The sequence below is a fragment of the Mytilus trossulus genome, chromosome 10 (genome assembly GCF_036588685.1).
Source record: "Mytilus trossulus isolate FHL-02 chromosome 10, PNRI_Mtr1.1.1.hap1, whole genome shotgun sequence".
Classification (NCBI taxonomy): domain Eukaryota; kingdom Metazoa; phylum Mollusca; class Bivalvia; order Mytilida; family Mytilidae; genus Mytilus; species Mytilus trossulus.
In genome coordinates, this window is record NC_086382.1 from 68,319,942 (window position 1) to 68,345,976 (window position 26,035).

Consider the following 26,035-nt stretch of genomic DNA (forward strand, 5'->3'; position numbering starts at 1 on the left):
ACAATTATACTTACTTTAAATGTTTAATGATCAACCAGTATAAAAACTATTCTCTAGATATATATTACCGGTATTTGAAATAAAGCACAGATCAAATATCGAATATCAAACCGTCTTTTAATTTTTAAACTTCATAAGAATTATTTTTTTTAGTCGAACTGATTTTACAAACTGAAACTATCAGGTAGTGATAACTGCTCCCGAAAAGATTCGTTTATATTAAAACTAAAATCGATTAACAATTTTAATCAATGAGGAACACTCCCAATTACAGTAAAACAATTGCTAATAGAAGTACACATGTGAATGTTATGTAGTAAACAAACGCTTATACAAGTACACAGTCATGTGAATGCTACGTCATTTTGTTTACAGATGACACTGGTATATATGCCAACGATGGAAACACGAACGAAACATAACAATACTTGTCATCGCATGGCTTCAACATTGCTTCATGCTTCGAAAATTAATACCATGAAGAAAAACTACATTTTAGCTTTTATACGGATAAGCCAGACAGGCGAAATTTACAGTTCTCCATTAAAGTATGCACCATCAAAAGAAATTGATTTGCATTCGAGAACGCATAACAGACGTAGCCGTACTGCCAGAATACCACAAAAATGGCATGTACAATTCGTAGATATGTTGCGGAGTACGTTTTTGTCATGGCCTACAAAAGAAGGAAAATGGTGGCCTGTAATGCTTCAGGATGCTGGGTTTGTTTACCTTTATCATGAACTTGATTTGCAATGTACTGAATGTAAAATTAAAACATCGGTTAAAGATTGGTTTAACAAAGAAACACCAAAGCAGGCACACGCTCGTATAAACCCAAATTGTCCTCTTGTTAAGCGAGCGTTTAAAGAAAAGATTGAGATGGATGGATCTGACATAAACCATGCATCAAACACTCAATCTGATACTTCTCATCAGCCTTCATTGGATGGTCAGATAATTATAAATGGATTCAGACCACAGATTCTAGTAACGAAACCCGTAGAAAATTTGACAGTTTCAACGAAAAGTGAACAGAATATAGACAAGTCAAATACCCAGATACCGCTCATTGAACCCATATTCAACAGACCATTTGATTCGATTCAGCAAACAACTGATGCTATGAATAGTCAACTTACCATTGATGCTAACTTCTCCAGATTGGAAGAACCAGAATATAAATATCCTCAGTATCAATCTTATTCATCAAGACTCAGGTCATTTGACCACTGGAGATTTGCACACAAACAAACACCTCAGTGTCTGGCCGAAGCTGGGTACTTTTACACTGGTAAGCTTAATGTTTTTTGAACGAGTAAATAAAAAAGAATATGAATTCAAAAGTATTTCCTTTTTTTTTTTTTTTAAATAATTGCAAAAAGAAAAAAAAAAACATGGCGATATTTCAATAATTCGAACTATGATGTTGGTTGTGAACAGTCGCAGGGAAGGCTTTATTTCAACCTTTAGCAAACCGCTGGTAAGTGCTTTTTTCATCTGCAGCAACTTGTTAACAATGTATCCCTTATTTGTTTAGAAATAGTCTTCGGCAGCCACAAAACGAATTGATTTATAACACAATGCGTAAATAATAATAATATACGAGCGGGAAGGATACTAATTTGGGGCGGAAATAATTCAAATTCAATCGTTTAAACCAATCCAAAGCAACTAGATGACTAGATAATACAAAAAAAACTCATCATAGATACCATGATATCATTTTGTATTTACGCAAGATGCGCGTTTCGTCTACAAAAGAAACATCAGTGACGCTAAAATATTTTTTTTTTAAAAGCTAGCCTCTGACACTCTATACACACTGTGATAAATTAAACTTTTAATTAATGTGTATCCTTATTTTAGGAGACAATGATATTGTTCGATGCTTTTGTTGTGACTTGGGATTAGCAGAATGGGATTCAAAGGATAATGCATGGACTGAGCATGCTCGTCACAACCCGAAATGTCACTTTCTAAAGAACAAAAAGGGAGATGAGTACATCGAAAATATTCAACAAGATTGGCGTAAGGTGAGTTCGATACACCTTTTGTATACTAGTAGTTGTAAACAAAAATAACTTAGGTCTTACGTACAAGATATCTCAATCTGACAAAAATACTGATTATAAGTTACAGGAAAACATCAACATGTTTTAAAATATCTTTATTTTTTTATCATGTGTAATCCTATGTACATTTTTCGCAAGACGGCGTTTCCTTCTGCCTTGACTTGGTGCAAGATATTAAAGTATGACTATAAGGGAATATTAGATAAATGTAAACACGAATGCAGTAAACTGCCAATAAAAAAATCATAGTTATACATAATAAATAAATATAATTAACAGTTAACAGTGACAATAAATTTACATGTATTTGGTGAAAACGTACATGTATTTGCCATATAATATGTCAAAAAAACTTACGGTACAGTTGTAACCAACATTTATACTAATTAAATGCAACATCATTTTCATTGAAATTTTATCAAGTGTTCCAAAAACATCGGAATTCATTTATGAAAAGAAGAAATAAAAAAACTTTAGTTTGAATCATTTCAGATTTATAATGCCAAGCATGCTGCCTTTGATGACAAGATGTCTCGTATAGCAACGTTTGATGGAGATTGGAGGAGAGATATTGAACAAACCCCTGAAATACTAGCTGATGCTGGTTTCTTTTATACAGGTAATTCTCCCTACAGCCCGCATTAACAGTCTGTTAGACTAGTGTATCCTCGTGAAAAATTTGAAATACCCAATTGGCCAGTATTATCTAGTATAACCCGGTTACACCATGGTTTTCTCAAAATTTCCCGTTGGGCTGGGTACAACACAGACAACTACGGTTTTTGTGATTCATACCTTTTAAAGTCAAAATTCAATCAAACGTAGAATGGACATTTGAATCAGATTGGCACATATAACTGCAAATATCAAAATATTGGGCTATATTCTATTGGATGTAAGGATTTTTATAGTTTTTATGCTGTGTAATGATTTATGTGATCGTTTTAAATTTTATGCCCCCGCTGTACCGATACTTTACCCTTGTCGGTCCATATGTCCCAAAGTTGGTTTCCGTTCTCTTACTTAAGTTTTCTTCAACCAAATGTTTTTAAAACTTATACACAATGCTTAATTCTACAAAACCTAGATCAAAATTATGGTGAGGTCACTTTTACCGTTGTAGAGTTGTGCCCCTTTACAATTTGAAAAACAGTTTCTCCCAGTGATTTATGAATAAGGGGTAAAAAGTGCAAAAAATAATGATATTTTGGTATCTGGACAATAAGTCAAATATAAGCCTTTGGAACTCAACCAAAATGTATCACGTAATTCCATTTGAAGTTTAGAAAAAAGGAGCCAACAGCAGCACTTTTTTTTTTAAACTTTGTATAAATTGCTTCTTTTTTTTTTTATCAATTTCAAAGTCTGAATCTAACGTTGCATTGAGGGGTTCTTTGGTATATCCAATCCAACCATGTACTTAGATTTTTTATATTGGTTAATAAAAGATATATATATCCAATTTGAAATTTGTATTATCATTGACCATGTTTATTCGGTGTCAGAATTCTAGGATATGTCAAATATTTAATCACCATCAAAAACTAGAGATGTTCTGCACAATTCACAGACACTAAAGGAGATTTATAGATTTCATTAATTTGCGAAATGCTATATTATAAAAAAAAACATTATGAAGCAAACCCTAGCTTATGTTTTCACGAAAAAATAAATAAATTGAATTATTGATCTTCCTGGATATGTAGCATCTAATCGTGTATTTATATTTGGATATTGGAACATAATAGGTAACAGTTTTTTAAGTTCTTTAGCTGTATTAATAATGTGACATAAACCTATGCTGTTTCAAATATTTAGCTTTTCAGGGTACGACCTCTGCGGTCGAATCAAGCTGCACCCAGTTGAGCATTTGAATAATTTTGACTTTCATATTTGAATTTAGAGCTTCACATCTCTTGAGATATTACCATTAGCTTCTTTATAAAGGTCAGTCAGACTCAAAAGTACGTTTTGCCCTACATCTACAATGTATGAAACAAAAATGTTTTATACATGTCCAAGTTCAATTCAAATTCATGTTTAATAATCTTGTCATCCGCGAAAATTACCGAATATTTAGCATTGACTTCAGACAAGACTTAGAGCCACACGATATACCCATACATTACACAATCCATTGCGGTGTTCGTTTGACATGGAGACATTATATATAAGAAACAAGTACCGGTACAAATAGAGATTCAAATGTGAGAGGTTGTTTTTGTTCTTTTTTACATGAACTTTGTGCCAATGAAGGCGAAGAAGATGTTGTTCGCTGTCATTACTGTGATGGAGGACTGCGACACTGGGAGCAAGGCGACGTCCCATGGGAAGAACATGCGCGATGGTTCCCGTTTTGTAAATTTTTAATCAAAATGAAAGGTAGAGAATTTATAGAAGAAATAAAAAGAAAAACAGAGGCAAGTCAGTTTTTTCATATGTTTGACCTTTGTAAGAACTCGTAATTTAGAATCATTTTTGGCATATTAATAGTATATTGATTATCATATCTAATTCTAATTAATGAACCCAAGTCTCTAATACTGTAACTGTAAAAGTTCCATTTTTGAGCAATTGGTTGGAAACTATAATCATTATGCTGTTTTACACAACTTATTTGGCAAATTTAATTCTAATTATAATTGACAATCAGCACTAATTTCATTAGGGAATTGGATTAAGTACTTACAAAACACACATTATTTCTAGTTTATCATGCCCAATGACGATCACTAAGACGCTTCATGAATGTTTTAAAATAGCGTAGGAATACAGGCGACCCCTCTATCTGGTAAATGACGTCATAAAGCCGCGCATAGTTTACGTTTTTTTTTCCTGTGACGAATGATCTCGAAAGAGGTCTATTGATAGTGCAAATGTGTTTTCAACTGACAAAGCATGCTGCAAGATTATGTATTAATTAATAGTAATTTTAAAGACATATGAAAATCAATAGTATTACTAGTCCAGTCAAACTAAGATATAACCTCAAACTAATTGCAACAGAAAATGTTTCAATTCTAATCTATAGCATAATGCCTTTTATATACACAGAGAAAAGTCCCATAAATCTTACTTGAGGAAAACTCAAAATCAGCATTTTTAATTTCCTATGGAAATTAACATTGGAAGGGGAGGTAACTCTTGCATTTTTCTTTGGTCAGTTTTTGGTTGTATTTCTTGAAATTTATGTACAGTATGATACTTTGATTGGGTTATAAGTTTGTATTTCTTGAAATTTGTGTAAAATATGATACTTTGATTGTGTTATAAGTTTGTATTTGACTAAATCATATAATCTTCTGCTCATGAAATGTACAAAACCGAAGTGTTGTTGGTAGTTTTATTTTTTTCGCGCATTTTTCATTAATTTAAAGAAATTGCAAATTTGAAGCTTTGTAACCGTTTTGAAAAAAATAATGCGAAAATTTGGTATTGTTTATATCTGTATATCATGTTTTTTTCAACAACTTACTTATCTAAAGAAATTTATCTATAGCTTGATAAAATATGTGAAAACACCTTTAGATATAAAAAAGAAGAGTTGTTTGTAATACTCTAAAGACGGCTAAAATATCAAGAATCAATCCATTCTGATGAATAGAAGCGGTAAAGTTATAATTTTTTATCAATTTTTAATGATAGTTCTGCCTTTTAAGCTCACCTGGCCCGAAGGGCCAAGTGAGCTTATGCCATCATTTGGCGTCCGTCGTCTGTCGTCGTCTGTCGTCGTCTGTCGTCGTCCGTCCTCGTCTGTCGTCGTCCGTCGTCGTCTGTCGTCGTCCGTCGTCGTCTGTCGTCGTAATCTATTTCAAGAATCTTCTCCTCTGAAACTACTGGGCCAAATACTTCCAAACTTTAATTGAATGTTCCTTAGGGTATCTAGTTTATAAATTGCTCGAAGATCGAAGTTTTGATCTATCAACAAACATGGTCGCCATTGCTAAAAATAGAACATAGGGGTCAAATGCAGTTTTTGGCTTATAACTCAAAAACCAATGCATTTAGAGCAAATCTGACATGGGGTAATATTGTTTATCAGGTCATAATCTATCTGCCCTGAAATTTTCAGATGAATCAGACAACCCGTTGTTGGGTTGCTGCCCATGAATTGGTAATTTTAAGGAAATTTTGCTGTTTTTAGCTCACCTGGCCTAAAAGGCCATGTGAGCTTTCCTCCTCACATGGCGTCCGTCGTCGTCGTCGTCGACGTCGTCGTCGTCGTCTGTCGTCGTTAACAAGTTTTTAAAACATCTTCTCCTCTGAAACAACTGAATGGATTTGGATGAAACTTAGCATGATTGTTCCTTAGAGTATCCTGCACAAAGTGTGTTCTTCGATTTTTGATCCGTCAAAAAACATGGCCGCCGTTTCTTAAAATAGAACATAGGGGTCAAATGCAGTTTTTGGCTTATATCTCAAAAACCAAAGCATTTAGAGCAAATCTGAGAGGGATAAAAATGTTCATTAGGTCAATATCTATCAGCCCTGAAATTTTCAGATGAATCAAACAACCCATTGTTGGGTTGCTGCCACTTAATTGGTACTTTCAAGGAAATTTTGCAGTTTTGGGTCATTATCTTGAATATTATTAAAGATAAAGATAAACTAAAAACAGCAAAAATGATCAGCAAAGTAAGATCTACAAATAAGTTAATATGACCAAAATTGTCAACTGACCCCTTAAGGGGTTATTGTCCTTTAATGACAATTTTTCACAATTTGTTTATCATATTTGCTTACTTTAAAAAATCTTCTCCTCTGAAACTACTGAATGGATTTGGATGAAAATAAGCATGATTGTTCCTTAGATTATCCTGCACAAAGTGTGTGCTTCGATTTTTGATCAATCAAAAAACATGGACGCCGTTACTTAAAATAGAACATAGGGGTCAAATGCAGTTTTTGGCTTATAACTCAAATACCAAAGCATTTAGAGCAAATCTGACATGGGGTAATATTGTTTATCAGGTCAAGATCTATCTGCCCTGAAATTTTCAGATGAATCAGACAACCCGTTGTTGGGTTTCTGCCCCTGAATTGGTAATTTTAAGGAAGTTTTGCTGTTTTTGGTTATTATCTTGAATATTATTATAGATATAGATAAACTGTAAACAGATAAACTGTAAACAGCAATAATGTTCAGCGAAGTAAGATCTACAAATAAGTCAACATGACGGAAATGGTCAGTTGACCCCTTTAGGAGTTATTGCCCATTATAGTCAATTTTTAACCATTTTTCGTAAATCTTAGTTATCTTTTACAAAAATCTTCTCCTCTGAAACTACTGGGCCAAATACTTCCAAACTTTAATTGAATGTTCCTTAGGGTACCTTATTTGTAAAGTGTATCCGAAGTTTTGATCTATCAACAAACATGGTCGCCATTGCTAAAAATATAACATAAGGGTCAAATGCAGTTTTTGGCTTTTAACTCAAAAACCAAAGCATTTAGAGCAAATCTGACATGGTAATATTGTTTATCAGGTCAAGATCTATTTGCCCTGAAATTTTCAGATGAATCAGACAACCTGTTGTTGGGTTGCTGCCCCTGAATTGATAATTTTAAGGAAATTTTGCTGTTTTTGTTTATTATCTTGAATATTATTATAGATAGAGATAAACTGTAAACAGCAATAATGTTCAGCAAAGTAAGATCTACAAATAAGTCAATTGACCAAAATTGTCAATTGACCCCTTAAGGAGTTATTGCCCTTTAAAGACTTTTTTTCACAATTTGTTCATCATGTTGACTTACTTTAAAAAATCTTCTCCTTTGAAACTGCTGTATAAATTTCAGCCAAACTAAGGCTAAATGAGTTTCAGAGTATCTAGTATAAATTTTATATTTTATTTCCTTGTATGTCAAGAAACATAGCTCCTATGGCTAAAGTAGAACAGAGGAGAAAATGATTATTTTTTTTGGCTTTTGAAGAAAATAGGACGATCCAAAGAACATTTAAATAAATTGAAAAGCCAAAATAATCATTGATGAGAGATTTAACCAAAAGAATTAAGGTGAGCGATTCAGGCTCTTGAGAGCCTCTTGTTTGCAAGAGTTATCTCTCTTTTCAATGTAAATCTCCAAAGGAATTTTAAATGATGATTTTTTTAGTCTTCCTCAAGTAAAATTTTATGGGACTTTTTACTGTATACTAGTATATTTTGGGTATATTGCTAAAGATTAAAACTTTTAAAATCTTCTGTAGCAATTACTTTCGGGTTAGGGTCAAATTTATGCTAGATTGACTGGACTATACAAGGTAATGGGGGACTCTAGTGAGCATCTTTTTTTATATTGTCCTAAAATGTAATCAATAAATCGTATGATGTAAAATATGTCGTATAATGTCTGATAAGTCTTAGTGATGCAATTACTTCTATCAGATATTATAAAGATGTGTGCTTTCAAGAGAGATCAACATTTATTCCTTGTGTAGCTAGAAAACGAGTACGGTGACCAAAATTTTTCCTATTTATTTTCTAAAAGCAATAAACATGTAAGAGGTTTCGGCTTATATTTATTTAAAATTCTATGTTTATGTGTTTTATCCATTCACACCAAAGCGCTTTTTCCATGTATGTTTAATAGAAATTTGACAATTAAGTTCGCTAACCTGTAGCTTGAACAAGCTCCGCGACTATAAAGTGATATATTTATAAAAAAAAAACTGATAAAAATTCCATTTTAGTAAAGTATTAAAATATAAATGCAATTGTTTTTATTTAGATTCATCAACTGTCGAAATTACTTAAAGGGAGTTCTGTGAAATATGTTAGACAGATAAGAAGGCTGTTCCAACGTTAAACTGTTACAGTAAACTAGCACATAATTATGCTACTTCATCTTTTGTTTTGATGTTTAAATTGCCTATCCTTAATTGCAATAAAATGACTTCAAACGAACGTGTTCCAGCTAAGTATGCTATTGACTTATATTCTATGGTACGAACATTTACTTTATGAAAAATGTGGCAAGTTTTTCTTAAATATAGTTGAACACTTACCCTGTGATTTTACACAAGACAAAAAAGATGATCTATGACAGGACATAATTAACATTAATCCCACTCAGTTGTCTCATGCAATACGTCATATAAATTAGAAAATGTTAACTTTTTTCTGTAAGACTTGTGTTCGTCATGTGGAAAAAATCTGCAGAGGTTTCTACAATCGAAAGAGGAGATTTGTCTGTTATCGCTATTATTGATAGTGCTCATGTTTTTTTTATTAACTTTAAGCAGTAACCTAATTTCTTTGTTTTATAAATTTTCTGATTTATATTTTTCAATAACACCAAATCTATATGGTAGAGGAAATAAAGTTATATATATATATATATATATATATAAGACTTTTGGTTTTGACAGACATCAAATCGATAAGAAAAAATATTTTTTTTGAAATACCTCAGGCATAAATTACCTTAGCTGTATTTGGCAAAACTTTTAGGAATTTTGGTTCTCAATGCTCTTCAACTTTGTAATTTATTTGGTCTTTTTAACTTTTTGGGATTCGAGCGTCACTGGCAACATCAGTAAATTATGGAAGCACCTACATACTGTCAGCGGTACCGACACTCATACCAGTATAAAAATCATAAGTGATTGTAACAAAAAGGAAATTTTAGAACCAAAAAGCGTTGCTGATGTTTTTAATGCTTAATATTTCACAAATATCACAGATAATCTTAATATAGATCAAAACATCAACAATTCTAGTAGTTGTTTTAACAAACTTGATGATTTTATATCGGGTCATGTACCAGATTACATGTATTTTTCTATACCACTTATGAGTTATGATTTTGTGTGTTTACAACTAAAAGCACTAGATGAATCAAAAGCAACACGCCTTGATACCATAAGTGCAACATTTTTAAAGATGTTTTCTCATGCTATTTCACTACCACTTTGTCATATTTTTGATTTGAGTATCAAAAAATGTATTGTTCCATCCTCATTTAAACTGGCAAAAGTCATATCAGTTTATAAGAACAAAGGCTCAAAACAGGATGTTTTTAATTATAGACCAATTGTAATTTTACCACTCATTTCTAAAATCCTTGAAAAACATGTGAACACACACTTAGAAAAATATCTTAATAAATACAAGTTATTGTATAGAATGCAATCAGGCTTTCGTGCAAACCATAATTCTTGTCAAACTGCGTTAACAGCTTTAATAGATAAGTGGCTTAAAGCCATTGATGATGGCGATCTTGATGGAACAGTATTTCTAGATCTAGCAAAAGCCTTTGATCTTCTCAATCATGAACTGCTTAATTAAAAATTAAACAAATACAAATTTGCTTATACTTCACTATGTTGGTTTACATCATATTTGGCTGACAGATATCAGAAAGTATCTATTTTAAATACATTATCAGACGTACAAAAACAAAAAACGGGTGTAACTCAAGGATCCGTATTAGGACCGGTGTTGTTGTTAATTTTTATTAATGATCTCCCTTTGTCTAATTCTAATCATAAGGCCGATTTATTTGCTGTTGATAGCACAATATCAGTCATTGGACAAAACAAAAGTTGCATCAGTAAAACTTAATACGGTTTTACAAGATATTTTTCGCTGGTGAGATGGCAATAAAATGGCTGTAAATGTATCTAAAACGAAAGCTATATGCATTGGATCTAAACAAAAGCATTCCGTTACATCAAATGAAAATACCAATTTGGCTTTAAATGGACAACAAATTATAGAAAGTACATGTGAAAAGGTTCTAGGTGTTTTTATTGATGCATCTCTATCTTGGTCTTCTCATATCGATTATATAACAAAAAAGGTAACTCTTTTTTAGCTTTACTAAAAAGGATAAAGAAATATTTAAATCACAAAGCTAGACAAATGTACTATAATAACGCTTACGTTTTACCTCACGTAGATTATTGTTGTTCAAAATGGGGAAACTGTAATTACTTTCTATTAGATAGTTTACTAAAACTGCAAAAAGGGCAGCAAGCATAATTTTAGACGTACATGATTACACCAAATCTTCAAGAGAATTATTTCACGAATGTAACATTGTGCAAATCACACAAAAAATACTTTATCACAAATCATTACTAATGTATAAGGCAAAACATGGCTTAGCTCCAAAATACATGTCCAGTCTTTTTGTATCAGCTTCTGCAAACCAAAAATATAATAAGAGATTATCATCCTGAGATAATTCTATTATTATAAAACCAAATACAGAGTTGTATAAGTCTAGTTTCTCGTATACTGGACCAAAAGTGTGGAATGCTCTTCCCAATTCAATAAAAAAATCAAATACAGTATCCGAATTTAAACATAAACACAAATCTATGTACTTTTAACATTGCCATCATAGTTTTACTGTAATGCCATATCATAATTGTTTATTTTATTTTGAATTGTATATAACATTTATTTATCAGTATTATTGATGCATTGTTTATTTTTAATGAAATTATTATTGTATTAAGAGAGCTATTGAAAATTGTTATAATCCAAATAAGTTACTCTCTCTCTAAGTAAAGCTATTATTATTATTATTATTATTAAGGTCTTTCCTTTATCTATAAGGAAAGACCTTACTGTATTTCTTCTGATTATTATTCTTTTTGTTCCGCCAAACTTTGAAAAAATTTCCCTCCTTAACCATAAACTATGTCGCTTTCATGTTCACACTTTGTATCGGTGTCATGAATACCTATCTGGAACTCACCCTGTGAGTCGAAATATTTTGTCGGTTCGGAGTAATCCCTCCGAATCTCAAAAACCTTGTTATCGTTCCAACATCGTAACCGTAATAGGTAGAAAAAAAACGAAGGGTGAAATTTGTTCAGGACCAGACCCCAGTTCTTCGTTACATTTGGATCGAAAAGATTCAACGACTCATTGGTAGGGTTATGCCCCTATGAAAATTAACCGGTGTCGGTTGGCCACCAAAACTCAGAAACCGTAAGTCGTAGACACCTAGGATCTTCACCAATCATCATCAATTCATGTATCTTTGAAAAATACCTCAAGGTCAAATTTGTATGTTGACCTTGACCTTTGACCTAACACCTTGTTATGGAATAATCTCAGAAACCATTATACTTACAGAAGTTTTAAATAGTGGAAATGTTTGGGTCATTACAGCGGAACTTTGTTACATTTTGACCAAAATGATTTGACCTTTTTATAAGGGGCATAACCCCTGTTTTAGGTTTCTGAAAAGACAAAATCAGCTTTTACTATATAACCAAAGGTCCTAGACCCTTGGGTCTTCAGTAATGGCATTGGGGACTAATGACCTTGACAAAGGTCAAAAGGTCACAGGTCAAGGTCATGTCCCAGATAGCGAATTTAGTGTTTCTTAACCTTATATAAAGGATTTTTAGTGTGTTTTCGAGCTTTTTAAGATTGACCTTGACCTTTTCAATACATTCTACGTCTGTTGGAACATGTATTTTACATTACAAAAGGAAAGACCTCTCAATTGTTCAAGAACAATTGACAGTTTAATTATTATTATTATTATTATTATTATTATTATTATTATTATTATTATTATTATTATTATTATTATTACTGGTGAGTCTTTTGTAGACGAAACGCACGTCTAGCGTATATGCTAAATTTAGTCCTGGTATCTCTGATGAGTTTATATAGAGACAGGAAAATAAATAAACGTCAATACCCGAAACAGATTCAAAAATTGTATTATTACAATTCATTATAATAGTGAGGTCAGACGTGCGTTGCCTTTTTATATACGTCATCAAAACTATCAGCTTACACGCTTACAGTGTAGCATTTTAATTTTTGAGTAAATAAAGCAGACAATCGAAGTGGGCCTTAAATCATTATGACCAGTTATGACATAATACAATGATAAGAAACGTCTGAAGCTGGTGACACAAAACCAGTATTTGAATCATACAATCCTTCTTTTAATTTTTAAAAAGAATTCTACTGCTTTCTTTTGACAGGAGAGACGCAGTGCTGAAAACAATTCTACACCGGGAGAACACAGCCACGGATTGTCAGGTACAAAATCTAATGTTCTTTATCTTTAAAGACCGATAATATATTTATACAAATTAAATATGGATGTAAATAATTTAATTTAGGGTAAATTGGTACAGAATGCTGATTTTATGATAATAAATCTGAAAAAAAATAATTTAAATAACTACCTAAAATTCGGTGTATTGTAGGTTTCTGTTGTATAGTTGATCTTTATACAATTTCTACAGATATTCATTCGTTTCTTTTTGTTTCAATGTATGTTTTACGAAAATAAAGAAGATATCAATTTAGGCCTGGAAGAATCATCGAGTGGCAGGTAACATTGTCAATAAAGAACAGACGAGAACCAAAACACACTTCCAGAAACTGTTCTGAAAACATAAAGCATAAATTTTAAAATTGAGCACCATTAAACACTGTTACGATCTGTGGTTTATGTGTACTGGAAGGTTAACAGTTTCCACTCATAATTTAAACACCATCTAAAGTGAATGTGTATGCTATATCTTTAATTAACATTTAGATAATTTAAAAGACAATGCAGTTGTAAAAGAACTTCTAAGTATGGATTTCAAGGTTGATGACATCAAATATGCGATTGATCGATACATTAAATCAAAAGGTAATTTCTATTTATGTGAGATTAATGCATTTTATAATAATTTTATAATTGTATGTTCTAACAGGACTTTTAACTCTATTGCTTATTTTGTTTTGAATTCTTAAATTTTGTTTCAATAACTGAGTTATAGACAAGAAAGTGAACCAAAATTAAAAAAAAAATCATACAAGAGATATTCTTATTTAATCTGTTATGATAATAAGGAGATATGACGCGCGGTTCGTGTTCATAATCAGTGACGCTCGGATCAAAGAATGACAGATTTTAAACTTTAAACAAACCGCCCAGTGCAAGGTTGGACGATGCAATTGTTTGTTTATTTTTTTCATCTTCTGTTTTTATCTGTACTCCGTTCAGTTTTACCATCAATTGAGAGAACAAAAGACAAGTAAAAATGTAAATTAAGATAGATTACGTGCAGAACATGAACTGAATCCATAAATGTGCTTGTTATTACAAGAATATAACTGCATAACAATAAAGAACAAGTTTTTTTTGAATTAAATAAATGCTTGTAAAATCGGATGGAAGGCTGAAAGTTTTTAACCTGTTGATATCATACCGAATAAAACTAGTAGCATTGGTTGTACTGTAGAGTACAGCTCAAAAATTCGAAATGTAGAATAGATACAAATAATATAGCCGTTCTTCAATCTATAGAATAACAATTAATTTAGATAAAAAAATCACACAGAACACATTGCTATAAGACAACAGATAAACAATAATGTTGAAAAATTTAGGACATTAAGGACTATAAGATTTAACATTCTGTAAACAGCAGGTTGTGTAATACCATATCTTTCTAAATTTATGAAGGCCGAAGTATCCTAAATAGTAATACTGTGATATATTTAGTCAAAAGATTGAATAGGCTTCAGGTATCTCCATGGATGTAAATTGAACGATGGAGGAACTTTCACCATCATAAACCGTATATACTCCGTACAGTGTAGCGCGATAGAAAGTATTTCATCACTCCACATAAGGATCGATGAACATGCCAATTCATTGCTTATGTTTAAATTCTATTTATTTGAATTTTCATTATAAATACTACATAGAAGTATATGTATTTTCAATAATTGCCTTTTGTAACCCTTCAAAGGCTAAGCCATCATGCCCCCTCCCTTTATGAACCGTTTATAATCAGTAAGACCCGCTCCAAAACTATAAAGATATTACTTTCAATGTAATAAGTGACGTCATTGCAAATATGATCATGATTATCTTGAAAACAGGGAAATATAAACGCTATAAAAAAGTAAAGTCGTCGTATTTGTGACAATTATAAAAAAAGAAGATGTGGTGTGATTTCCAATGAGACAACTGTCCACAAGAGACCAAAATGACACAGACATTAACAACTAAAGGTCACCGTACGGCCTTCAACAATGAGCAAAGCCCATACCGCATAGTCAGCCCCGATAAGACAATGAAAGACAATTCAAACGAGAACACTAACGGCCTTATTTATATAAAAAAAAAATTGAACGAAAAACAAATATGTAGCACAAAAAAAAACGACAACAACTTAATTACAGGCTCCTGTCTTGGGAGAGGCACATACATAAATAATGTGGCTTGGTTAAACATGTTAGCGGGATCCAAAGCCTCCCCTAACCTGGGATAGTGGTAAAACAGTACAACATAAGAAAGACTTTTAAGTAAAATTTATCTCCAAAGCAAATACTCATAACGCAATCCGCCAAGAAATATCAAGGTCACACAGGCAGGTTAACTTTTTTATATTGTTTTTAAAACATCTCATCCCTTGTATGCCTAATTGTGTGTTAACATTGTGTAAAATATCAAAATTTTTCGTTCAATTTATTGTTCACTTGGTTTTTGTCTTTTGATTGAGAGAAGGCATTTCAATTGATATTTTTTTAGTGTGTCTTTCTATACATGTTGAAATATTACACTATTGTTTTTGGTGAGGTTGATAGTTGGTTCCTACTTAAACGTTTGAATTCCCTGCATTTTTGCACATATATTTAGTCAGGAGCCTTTTGATCAGTGGTTGTTGCTTGTAAATGTGTTTCATAAGTGTTTCTCATTTTTTAGCTCACCTGACCTAAAGGGCCAAGTGAGCTTTTCCCATCACTTGGCGTCCGTCGTCCGTCGTCGTTGTCCGTCGTCGTTAGCTTTTACAAAAATCTTCTCCTCTGAAACTACTGGACCAAATTTAACCAAACTTGGCCACAATCATCATTGGGGTATCTTGTTTAAGAAATGTGTGGCGTGACCCGGTCAACCAACCAAGATGGCCGCCACGGCTAAAAATAGAACATAGGGGTAAAATGCAGTTTTTGGCTTATAACTCAAAAACCAAAGCATTTAGAGCAAATCTGACATGAGGGTATAATTGTTTATTAGGTCAAGATTTATCTGCCCTGAAATTTTCAGATGAATCGGACAACCCGTTGTTGGGTTGCTGCCCCTGGATTGGTAACTTTAAGGAAATTTTGCTGTTTTTGGTTATTATCTTGACTATTATTATAGATAGAGATAAACTGTAAACAGCATTAATGTTCAGCAAAGTAAGATTAACAAATAAGATAACATGACCCATGGTCAGTTGACCCCTTAAGGAGTAATTGCCCTTTATAGTCAATTTTTAACCATTTTTCGTTAATCTTAATTATCTTTACAAAAATCTTCTCCTCTGAAACTAGTGGGCCAAATTAATCCAAACTTGGCAACAATCATCTTTGGGGTATCTAGTTTGAAAAATGTGTGGCGTGACCCAGCCAACCAACCAAGATGGCCACCATGGCTAAAAATAGAACATAGGGGGAAACTGCAGTTTTTGGCTTATAACTCAAAAACCAAAGCATTTAGAGCAAATTTGACGTGGGGTAAAATTGCTTTTCAGATCCATATCTATCTGCCCTGAAATTTTCAGATGAATCTGACAACCCGTTGTTGGGTTGCTGCCCGTGAATCGGTAATTTTAAGGAAATTTTGCTGTTTTTGGTTATTATCTTGAATACTATTATAGATAAAGATAAACTGTAAACAGCAATAATGTTCAGCAAAGTAAGATTTACAAATAAGTCAACATGACCGAAATGGTCAATTGACCCCCTAAGGAGTTATTGTCCTTTATAGTCAATTTTTAACATTTTTCATAAATTTTTGTAGATTTTGAAAAAAATATTTTACACTGTAATTATTGGGCCAAGTTCATTATAGATAGAGATAATTGTAGCAACAAGAATTTTCAGTAAAGTAAGATGTACAAACACATCACCATCATCAAAACACAATTTTGTTATGAATTTATCTGTGTCCATTGTTTAATATGCACATAGATCAAGGTGAGCGACACAGGTTCTTGAGAGCCTCTAAATCTTTTTTTAGCTCACCTAGCCCAAAGGGCCAAGTGAGCTTTTCTCATCACCTGGCGTCCGTCCGTCGTCCGTCGTCGTTAACTTAAACAAAAATCTTCTCCTCTGAAACTGCTGGGCCAAATTAAATCAAACTTGGCCACAATCATCATTGGGGTATCTAGTTTAAAAAATGTGTGGCGTGACCCGACCATCCAACCAAGATGACCGCCATTGCTAAAAATAGAACATAGGGGAAAATGCAGTTTTTGGCTTATAACTCAAAAACCAAAGCATTAAGAGCAAATCTGACATGGGATAAAATTATTGATCAGGTCAAGATCAATCTGCCCTGAAATTTTCAGATTTAATTCCGACAACCTGTTGTTGGGTTGCTGCCCTGAATTGGTAATTTTAGGGAAATTTTGCTGTTTTTGGTTATTATCTTGAATATTATTATAGATAAAGGTAAACTGTAAACAGCAATAATGTTCAGCAAAGTCAGATTTACAAATAAGTCAACATGACCAAATGGTCAGTTGACCCCTTTAGGAGATATTGCCCTTTATAGTCAATTTTCAACCATTTTTCGTAAATCTCCTCTGAAACTACTGGGCCAAATTAATCCAAACTTGCCCACAATCATCTTTTGGGTATCTAGTTTGAAAAATGTGTGGCTTGACCCGGGCAACCAACGAAGATGGCCGCCATGACTAAAAATAGAACATAGGGGTAAAATGCAGTTTTTGGCTTATAACTCAAAAACCAAAGCAGTTAAAGCAAATCTGTCAGGGTTAAACTGTTTATTAGGTCGAGATCTATTTTCCCTTAAATATTCAGATAAATCTGACAACCTGTTGTTAGGTTGCTGCCCCTAAATTGGTTACTTTAAGGAAATTTTGACGTTTTTTGTTATTATCTTAAATATTATTATAGATAGAGATAAATTGTTAACTTTTTAAAATAATATACAGCAAAGTAAGACCTAAAAATTAGTCACATGACCAAAATGGTCAATTGACCGCCTAAGGAGTTATTGTTCTTTATAGTAAATTTTTAACAATTTTCATAAAATTTGTAAATTTTTACCATCATTTTCCACTGAAAATACTTCAAGTTCATTTTAGATAGAAATAGTTGTAAGCAGCAAGAATGATCAGTAAAGTAAGATGTACAAGTATATCAACATCACCAAAACACAATTTTGTCATGAATTGATCTGCGTCCTTTCTTTAATATTCATATAGACCAAGGTGAGCGACACAGGCTCTTTAGAGCCTCTAGTTTATAGATAAGACCTTTGGTTTGTCTGATTGTTTTTACACAAGTCATTTTGGGGACCTTAATAACTTGCTGTTAGGTGTGAGACAAGACTCCGTTTTAAAAGGCGTGTGGCTTGGATGGGGAATTAACAATTGGCACTCATACCACATCTTCTAATATCAAGTTTTAAGATTTGAGCGTTTTGAAAGGCAAATTAAGAAAAGCGCTTTGGCCGTAGGATTGTCAAAGAGTGACATTTTCATTACCATGTGAATACTTGACACGTTTGATTTACACGATTGAAAATATTGATATACTTAATGGAAGACTATACATGATTTGACAGTGTTCACCGTTGTTATTAATAAATGCATTTGAATATAATGGTTTACTTTTTTTAAATTGTTATTTGGATGGAGAGTTTTTGCATTGGCACTCACACCACATTTTCCTATATTTATTTGAAAGCCCGGGTTATATATGGTAATGAAAGTGTATTGTTTCGTTTAACCAGTGTTTTATACTTTTAGACTTTATATGATTCATTAATTTTTTGTATGTTACCTTTATTTGGATCATCTTGCCGAATTACTCTTTTTGAACATCAAAATTTATACTGGTTTATATTTAAAGTATAATAGATTATCTAAATTTCCAATTAGTGTTTAACAAGACCGGAATATTGTATATCTCTATGCAGATATGCTTTGCTACATTTTTACGTGTTTACTCTTGTTTAACCCGAAATATTATAGGTGAACATTATTTGATACAAATATAAAAGGAAATCAAAAAGTTGTCTTGCCTTATCTATCAATTTAATACATGCTAATAAAATTGAGAAAGGAAATGGGAAATGTGTCAAAGCGACAACAACTCGACCATAGAGCAGACAACAGCCGAAGGCCACCCAATGGATTTTAAAAATTATGTATACTAGAACAATAATAATGGACGTTATACTAAACTCCGAATTATCCACAAGAAACTAAAATTAAAAATCATACAAGATTAACAAAGGCCAGATGCTCCTGACTTGGGACAGGCGCAAAATTGCTAATATTATGTTTCTCTTTACCCAATTATATCTGTTTTAATATATACATTCAGGAGACAATAATTTCTGTGTGGAAGATCTTATAGATTTAATCTTTCAAAGGCCAAACGAAGAGACTAAACAAAGTCCATTTGCAGGTAAGGTTTATCACAAATCCTTAAAAATATCTAGAGTTTTTTTTTGTATTTCTTAGATTCGTCGCTATTTATTTCTCAAGTACTGAGTTTGTTATGGAATAATTTGACATAAAGAAAAATGAGAATACCTGGTTTAATATAAGGTTTCCCCAAATACCAAATTGAATTGATCAGTTTGACTCTGTGCTCTTTAGCTAATATCAATAGTGTGATATGCTATCACTTTAACTTGATGTGTTTCCCTTGGTTTTAATTGGTAATCCAGTTTTGTTTTCTCACAATCGATTAAGGACTTTTGATTAGCGGTATACTACTGTTGCCTTTTTTTTTTAAAAATAGCAGCATCACTTCTTCAACAAATTACGTGTAAAATTGCAAGATCTAGAATACCGTATTTACTAGGAAATATATGTTTAACTTGTATGCTAAAAATGTTGCTACATATTCATGGTAAATTCATACGATTACCTCTTCTTTATTTGTAAAGTTTAGTTTTTAACTAACAGCTGAAGCACGCCTCCGGGTCCATGATTTTCTCGTTGGTTTGAAGACCAATTTATGGCCTTCGGCTCTATAGTTCTCTTTGATCGGGTTGTTATCTCTTTGACATATTCCCCATTTACATTTTATTTTTTCATTTTTAGATTCGATATGTAAATCAATATAGGGTAGGTTCATTCAACACTGCCATAAAAATTGAATTTTTAAGTGTGCGGACTACATCTTTATATCGGAAAGTTAACCTAATTTAAAAAAATAATTCTAGTTTCTTTTAATTCTTCTTATGAACCTTCTCTCTAAAAATTCCACCTCATATACATAAAGAAATAAGAATATTAAAGAGAGGAACACTTGGTACGTCACAAATAGGAATGCCATCTTTCTGTAAGAAAGAAGTCTTCCGTATGAACTAATACATTGTTAATAACAAAATAGGCATCTTGATAATGTCCGTTTAAGAATATGTGTTGTGTAAATCATATTTGTTTATACAAAGAATGATTTATCATGATTTATCGCTTTATTCGTATTTACATTGTACATTTGCTAAACCTTTAAATGGGACAAAATTGGACCGCGTTTAAGATTAGAATGAGGAAACTTTTGTAAACACTCATTAGAGATACCAGGCTTATAATTTGGTACACCAAATGCGTGATTCGTCTACGAGATTCATCATTGTTTGTCGAATCAAAACAATGTGATGGTCAAAACAAATACGAAGTTGAAAAGTATCAGAAACTGAAAATTATGAAAATTATCTCCTCAAAGATTCAGGCAATATATTGCTGGAAGTTGAAATACAAGAAAATGCATATTTAAATAATTTGTCTATCTTGTCAACACAAAAGTGCAGGACAGGTCACTGTCGTGGATGAACTGTTTACCTCTAGGAAAGATGTTAAACAAACAAATGACGTAATGATTGAGTGCAAATACCAAGCCGACTATACGGGATTGGTTTTTCTCAAAACTGAAGCGGCGTTTTAAGTTTCCGCAAATTGGCGTTACTTTTCCGGGAAAGCAGATGACGTTTCCGGAAAAAAAAGTTTACGTTTCCGCAAATAAATATCTTACTTTTCCGGGAAAAATATTACTTTTCCGCAAATTATTAAGAAATAATTATTGATCGAAAGCAAAGCTTTAATTAAAAAATTAATATGTATTAAGTTGAAGGTCATCATAACATGTTAGTAAAATGCATCATTAAAATGTATAGAAACGTATGTTCAAAAGTCAGCACTAATCTGATATTATAAGTTTTATGGTTCGCTACTGACCCCATACGGATCCATAGAGGGTTAGTAAAATCCATAGGGAGTGAGGCCGGAGGCCGAGTCCCCTATGCATTTTATTCACCCTCTATGGATCCGTAGGGGGTCAGTAGTTAACCGTATAACGAATTTATCGGACGCTGGACTTTTTCTGCGGCGTTTTGTTGAAAAATAAACAATGAAACACAACAACATTAAAAGATGACATCGCAATTAACGCGCCATGAACCCCATATGAAACTTACTAACCCCATCCGGTCTCATAAGGGGTCACCGCGTGACGGCGCTTAACCAATCACACCGTTATAATTAATCGGTGGTCCGATAAGTCTTGATATGAGTTCATAAGTCAGTTCTGGCAGAATATTTGTAGCCAACACTTCGTACAAAGTCCACAGAAGCACATTCACTGTTTAAAAGTTTTGTATTTTGTTCAAGAAGGAAGTCGATCTTCTCCTTTTCATATTTCCGAACGGGAATCTTTATGTAAAATGTTGTCTGCAGTTTCAATAACACATCATAGATTTCTCAATGAAGTTTAAGGAGGCTCGCGGGTATAAAAAAAATCAGCAAAAAATTAAACATTTATTTTTTTATTACAAATTTTATTTATTACACTTTTAGTTATAACTTTATAATATGGTACAAAAATCACCCAGACAAATCGATTTGATTGGCCACAGATGACTTTAAAAATGTTTATATCATTGAAAAGGCTCTAAATTATCTCCCTTTGGTGCAAACATATCATTTTTGGACGTTGACATTGAAATATCTTGTTTAACTCATCGGTGACCTACATGTTTTATTATTGTTTTCAAACAAGCTGTACATAAACTTAAATAATTGTAAAATTCAAGCGATTTCTGTAATTTTGTACTTTTTTTTATTTCGATATTACCAATATTTCTCCTATAAGTTCAACAGGAGAAAAAGGACATTAACAAAAATGGATGCTTCTTTCGGAGGCTGATTGTGAGCTTTAATGAACGACGACCCCATATCTTCATTTTATATTTCTATCAGGTTTAAGATAAAGTTTAATAATATAAAAAAAAAAATAGCAAAATTCTAAATAAAAAAAAAGTTGATTTAGACTCGCGAGTTCCCTTAACTTATATTTACCCGAGTCAACTAGTTACATCTAGTAAATTGTAGATATAAGATCAGAACATTTACCTTATTTAAAAGATAAAATAAATAATTTATCTCATATGTATTCAAATATTTATAATTTACTAGTTAAATGTCCGAAAATAATAAATACAAATTGCGGAAACGTATACTTTAAATTTGCGGAAACATAGTCAGCCCAACTGAAGACCGTACAATTGCCTACATCCACTTTAGTGTATCTTTGGTTGAAAGTTGAATCATTGGAAATCATGCCACATCTCTTTTTTTTTATCATTCATAGAAAACTAAAAGGAACAAGGAATAAAACAATCAACCACAACCAAATACAAATTGTCTCATATATTATTACGTCATGTAATAAACTTACAGCGTCAACAGTCGTATATGATACACACTGTATCACGTAGTCAGTACCTCAGTTTCAAAATGTTGTCGTATTTTGTCATGTTCTTTGTAATTGTTACGTTATTGTACTTTATATAAAAAAAAGAGATGAAAATATTATCATTTAATCAAATTGCAAGGTTATCAATTTTACTCCTTTTTTTTTTGCAGTTAGCAATATCATCATCACAGAGAAGCCGGAGGAAAATGGTATTTTTCACGTTTTGATATATAATGTACCGATAGAAATAATTAGAAAAAAATCACTCTGTCATTTTCTTTTTTCAAAAGATAAATTCGACCTCTATTAAAAAATAAATGAGAAAGTAAAATAAATAAAAAGAATGAAAATAATTCTAACTATAATAATGATAAATATTATATATTAACGTTTCGGCTCGTTTTCCAGGTTATACATGAATCTAAATATCACGACAGTATATGTTTTAAACATGTAATGGTCTTTGGTAAAATTTACGCTCTACACTTAAACCTTTGCACTTAATCAAAAAGTAGAGCTCATGGTCTCTTTTAGTTTTACAGATTGTAGTCTTGGTTTTTTTTTAAACACGTACGTATCTGCCCGTCAAGTAACTGTCTTGATGTTTCACACATGTATCTGCGCGTCAAAGTTTTTTTGATAGCATTGGTAGCTGCCAAAGCTCAACGATATATATTTTATAATGTTTTAGATTTAAAAATAATGTGTTGATAATTTTTATTTAACATCGTGAAAACATTGTTTGATACTCTAAATACATTATTTTTCAGTATAACCATGTAGTTAGGTATTGGACATTGCACTACGAAGGGTAATGGTCCAATTGTTTTCATTTCTTAGACCACCTGCATTCTGTGTCAAATATTGCGTAAATTGCTAAATTTGGGAATAAATCACAATCCAAATTCAGAGCTGTCCATGATTCGATCTCTGTGTTGTATAAAGCTGCGCACTTCTGTTTTTTTCATTTCCGTTCTCTGACTTATTTGGTCTCAACAAATGTTATAAAAACTTATACAAAATGCGTATTTACCACAAAATTCAGATAAAGTTTGAATGTTGGTGGCGTTTCTTTCACCGTTCTAGAGTTGTACTTCTTTACAAATGAAATAATTGCTGAATTTCTTTTTCAATTCTCCAACTTAAGTTCGTTTCAGTCAAATGTTATAAAACTTTTACACAATGCCTCTTACTACAAATACAGATCAAGTTTGAATTGTGGTGGTGTAACTTAAACTGTTTCTGCGTTTTGGTTATAATTGACTTGTCGTTTAAGTTTAACAGTTTTATTATTAACAATAACAAATGTACCGGCTACTTTTTTTTAACAGATCCTAAGAAGATCCTTGAGATGAATAGGAAGTTGAAAGAAAAAATGAAATGTATACGCTGCAGAGTAAACGATACATGCATGCTTTTTGTGAACTGTGGACATCGGCTGACATGTGAAAAATGTGCATATGCAATGGACTTCTGTCCATATTGCGATACAAAAATTAAGAAAAGGTTAAAGACGTTTTTGTCATAGCAGTTCAAACTTAAAGGAAAACTATTTTTTGACAGAACAATCCTAATCTATATCAAGTGGAAAATTATAGGAAGCAGTCTACAGCAATTCCTCTGAAATCGGGAACAGCTTTGTTCAACTCGAAACTAATTCGAAGCACTTTATACTCGACATCAATTGCAAACATTCTGACGCAGCTTTGAAACATTCGGAAGCCTGTAAATATCGAAAGAAGCATGGACAATACACACATCGAACATATATTTTCAAGCATTTCTTTGATGTTTTGACCTTATAAACGGAAGATAAACCCAAAGTTCATTATTGTATTTTTCAATGTTTAATATGTCATTAAAATTGCTAAGAAATAAATCATAGCAGATTACTAAATAGAATAAAAAATCTCAAAATCTCAATTTAAAGTAAGTTGTTAAGAAAAATAATCAAGTAACTATATTGCTACAAAGGTGGGGGAAATTTATAATTTCAAAATTAAAATCGTCTCGTTTGTCATATATTCCGGTACTGAGATGACTGTGTAAGTCAAATTCGAGATATAAGTCTAAAAATGAGGCGGAGGAAGCAGTGTCTGTTGTTTCTTTAATTAAAATCTAGGGGGATATATTAATGGAACCCAATCAGAAAAGTTCGGATCCTTTATGGAAAAAACATCATCAATATATATCTGAAAGTGAAATAAAACAATGTGTTCTTTGATCCTCTTGTTTTTGACAAGTGTCTGAAGGAATTCTGATTCATATGAAAAAGGTCAGCAAGGTTCTGCTGTGTAGCATGTTTTACCTTTTTGTTTGTCACTATTAACGAAATATGCCTTATCGTACCCAAAGTAATTAATTTAGAGCGTATCCTACAATTTTTATGTTGAAAGACATTATGGATCATATCTTTTAGCCGATTTTTAAAATTCGCATGGGGAATGGTGATATGCAGGGTTGAAAAATCTAAAGTTTTGATAGAACTGAGTACACACCTATATAATATACTATTCGAAAAACTAAATATTGAACTTTAACAATATGTCTGTTGTTAAAAACGGAAATGGTAACTTTATTTCAGTTGAGGTCAAAAAACATCTTTAAAAATTTGGGAATTAATTGAATGGTTTTAATTTTGTCTATATCCAAACGATGCTGATTTGGCTTAAATGTTTGTTACCATAATCGTGCATATTTTCTTTTAATAAAGAAAAAAAACCAAAATGACAATAATACATAAATAACAACAGACTACTAGCAGTTAACTGACATGCCAGCTCCAGATCTCAATTAAACTGATTGAAAGATTATGATTTCATCGTATGAATATCAGGCACAATCCTTCCCATAAGGGGTTTAGTATCATACCATCATAACATATATGAGAAGAACATTACCAGTGTTATGCCAACAACTGGTTTTTGAATAAATGTGTTGCATGTACATGTATTCTGTGGTTTACGTGTTGAAATTAAATGTACTATCATATCATTTATTTATGCATTTCTCCGTGTTGAGTGGTTTTTTTATGTGTTGTTTTGTACAGTATTCCTGCCATGCAGAGTTTTTAATTAGTGAAACCTTTTTACATTGCCATATAAGCGAGAGGTTAAGCAAGCCACCAAACAGTGTTCAACCAACTTTGTTTCCAAAAATGACCTTTACCAAATCAGGAATAAGGCAGTTGTTATAATATATATAATTGCGGATGTTTTTGGTGCTCTTCAGTGATTTTGTTATCCCGTTGTG

At 32.2% G+C, this 26,035-nt stretch overlaps 1 protein-coding gene across 1 annotated transcript; it reads left to right on the forward strand.

Moving 5' to 3' along the window:
* Nucleotides 1-395: 395 nt before the first annotated feature.
* LOC134686538 (baculoviral IAP repeat-containing protein 7-A-like) lies at nucleotides 396-25,268 on the forward strand. Its single transcript, XM_063546205.1, has 9 exons — nucleotides 396-1,294; nucleotides 1,870-2,036; nucleotides 2,568-2,694; nucleotides 4,332-4,495; nucleotides 13,036-13,093; nucleotides 13,599-13,697; nucleotides 19,403-19,486; nucleotides 22,954-22,992; nucleotides 24,115-25,268. The coding sequence occupies exons 1-9, from the start codon at nucleotides 400-402 to the stop codon at nucleotides 24,309-24,311; spliced, it is 1,830 nt and encodes a 609-aa protein (XP_063402275.1). The 5' UTR covers nucleotides 396-399; the 3' UTR covers nucleotides 24,312-25,268.
* Nucleotides 25,269-26,035: the final 767 nt, after the last annotated feature.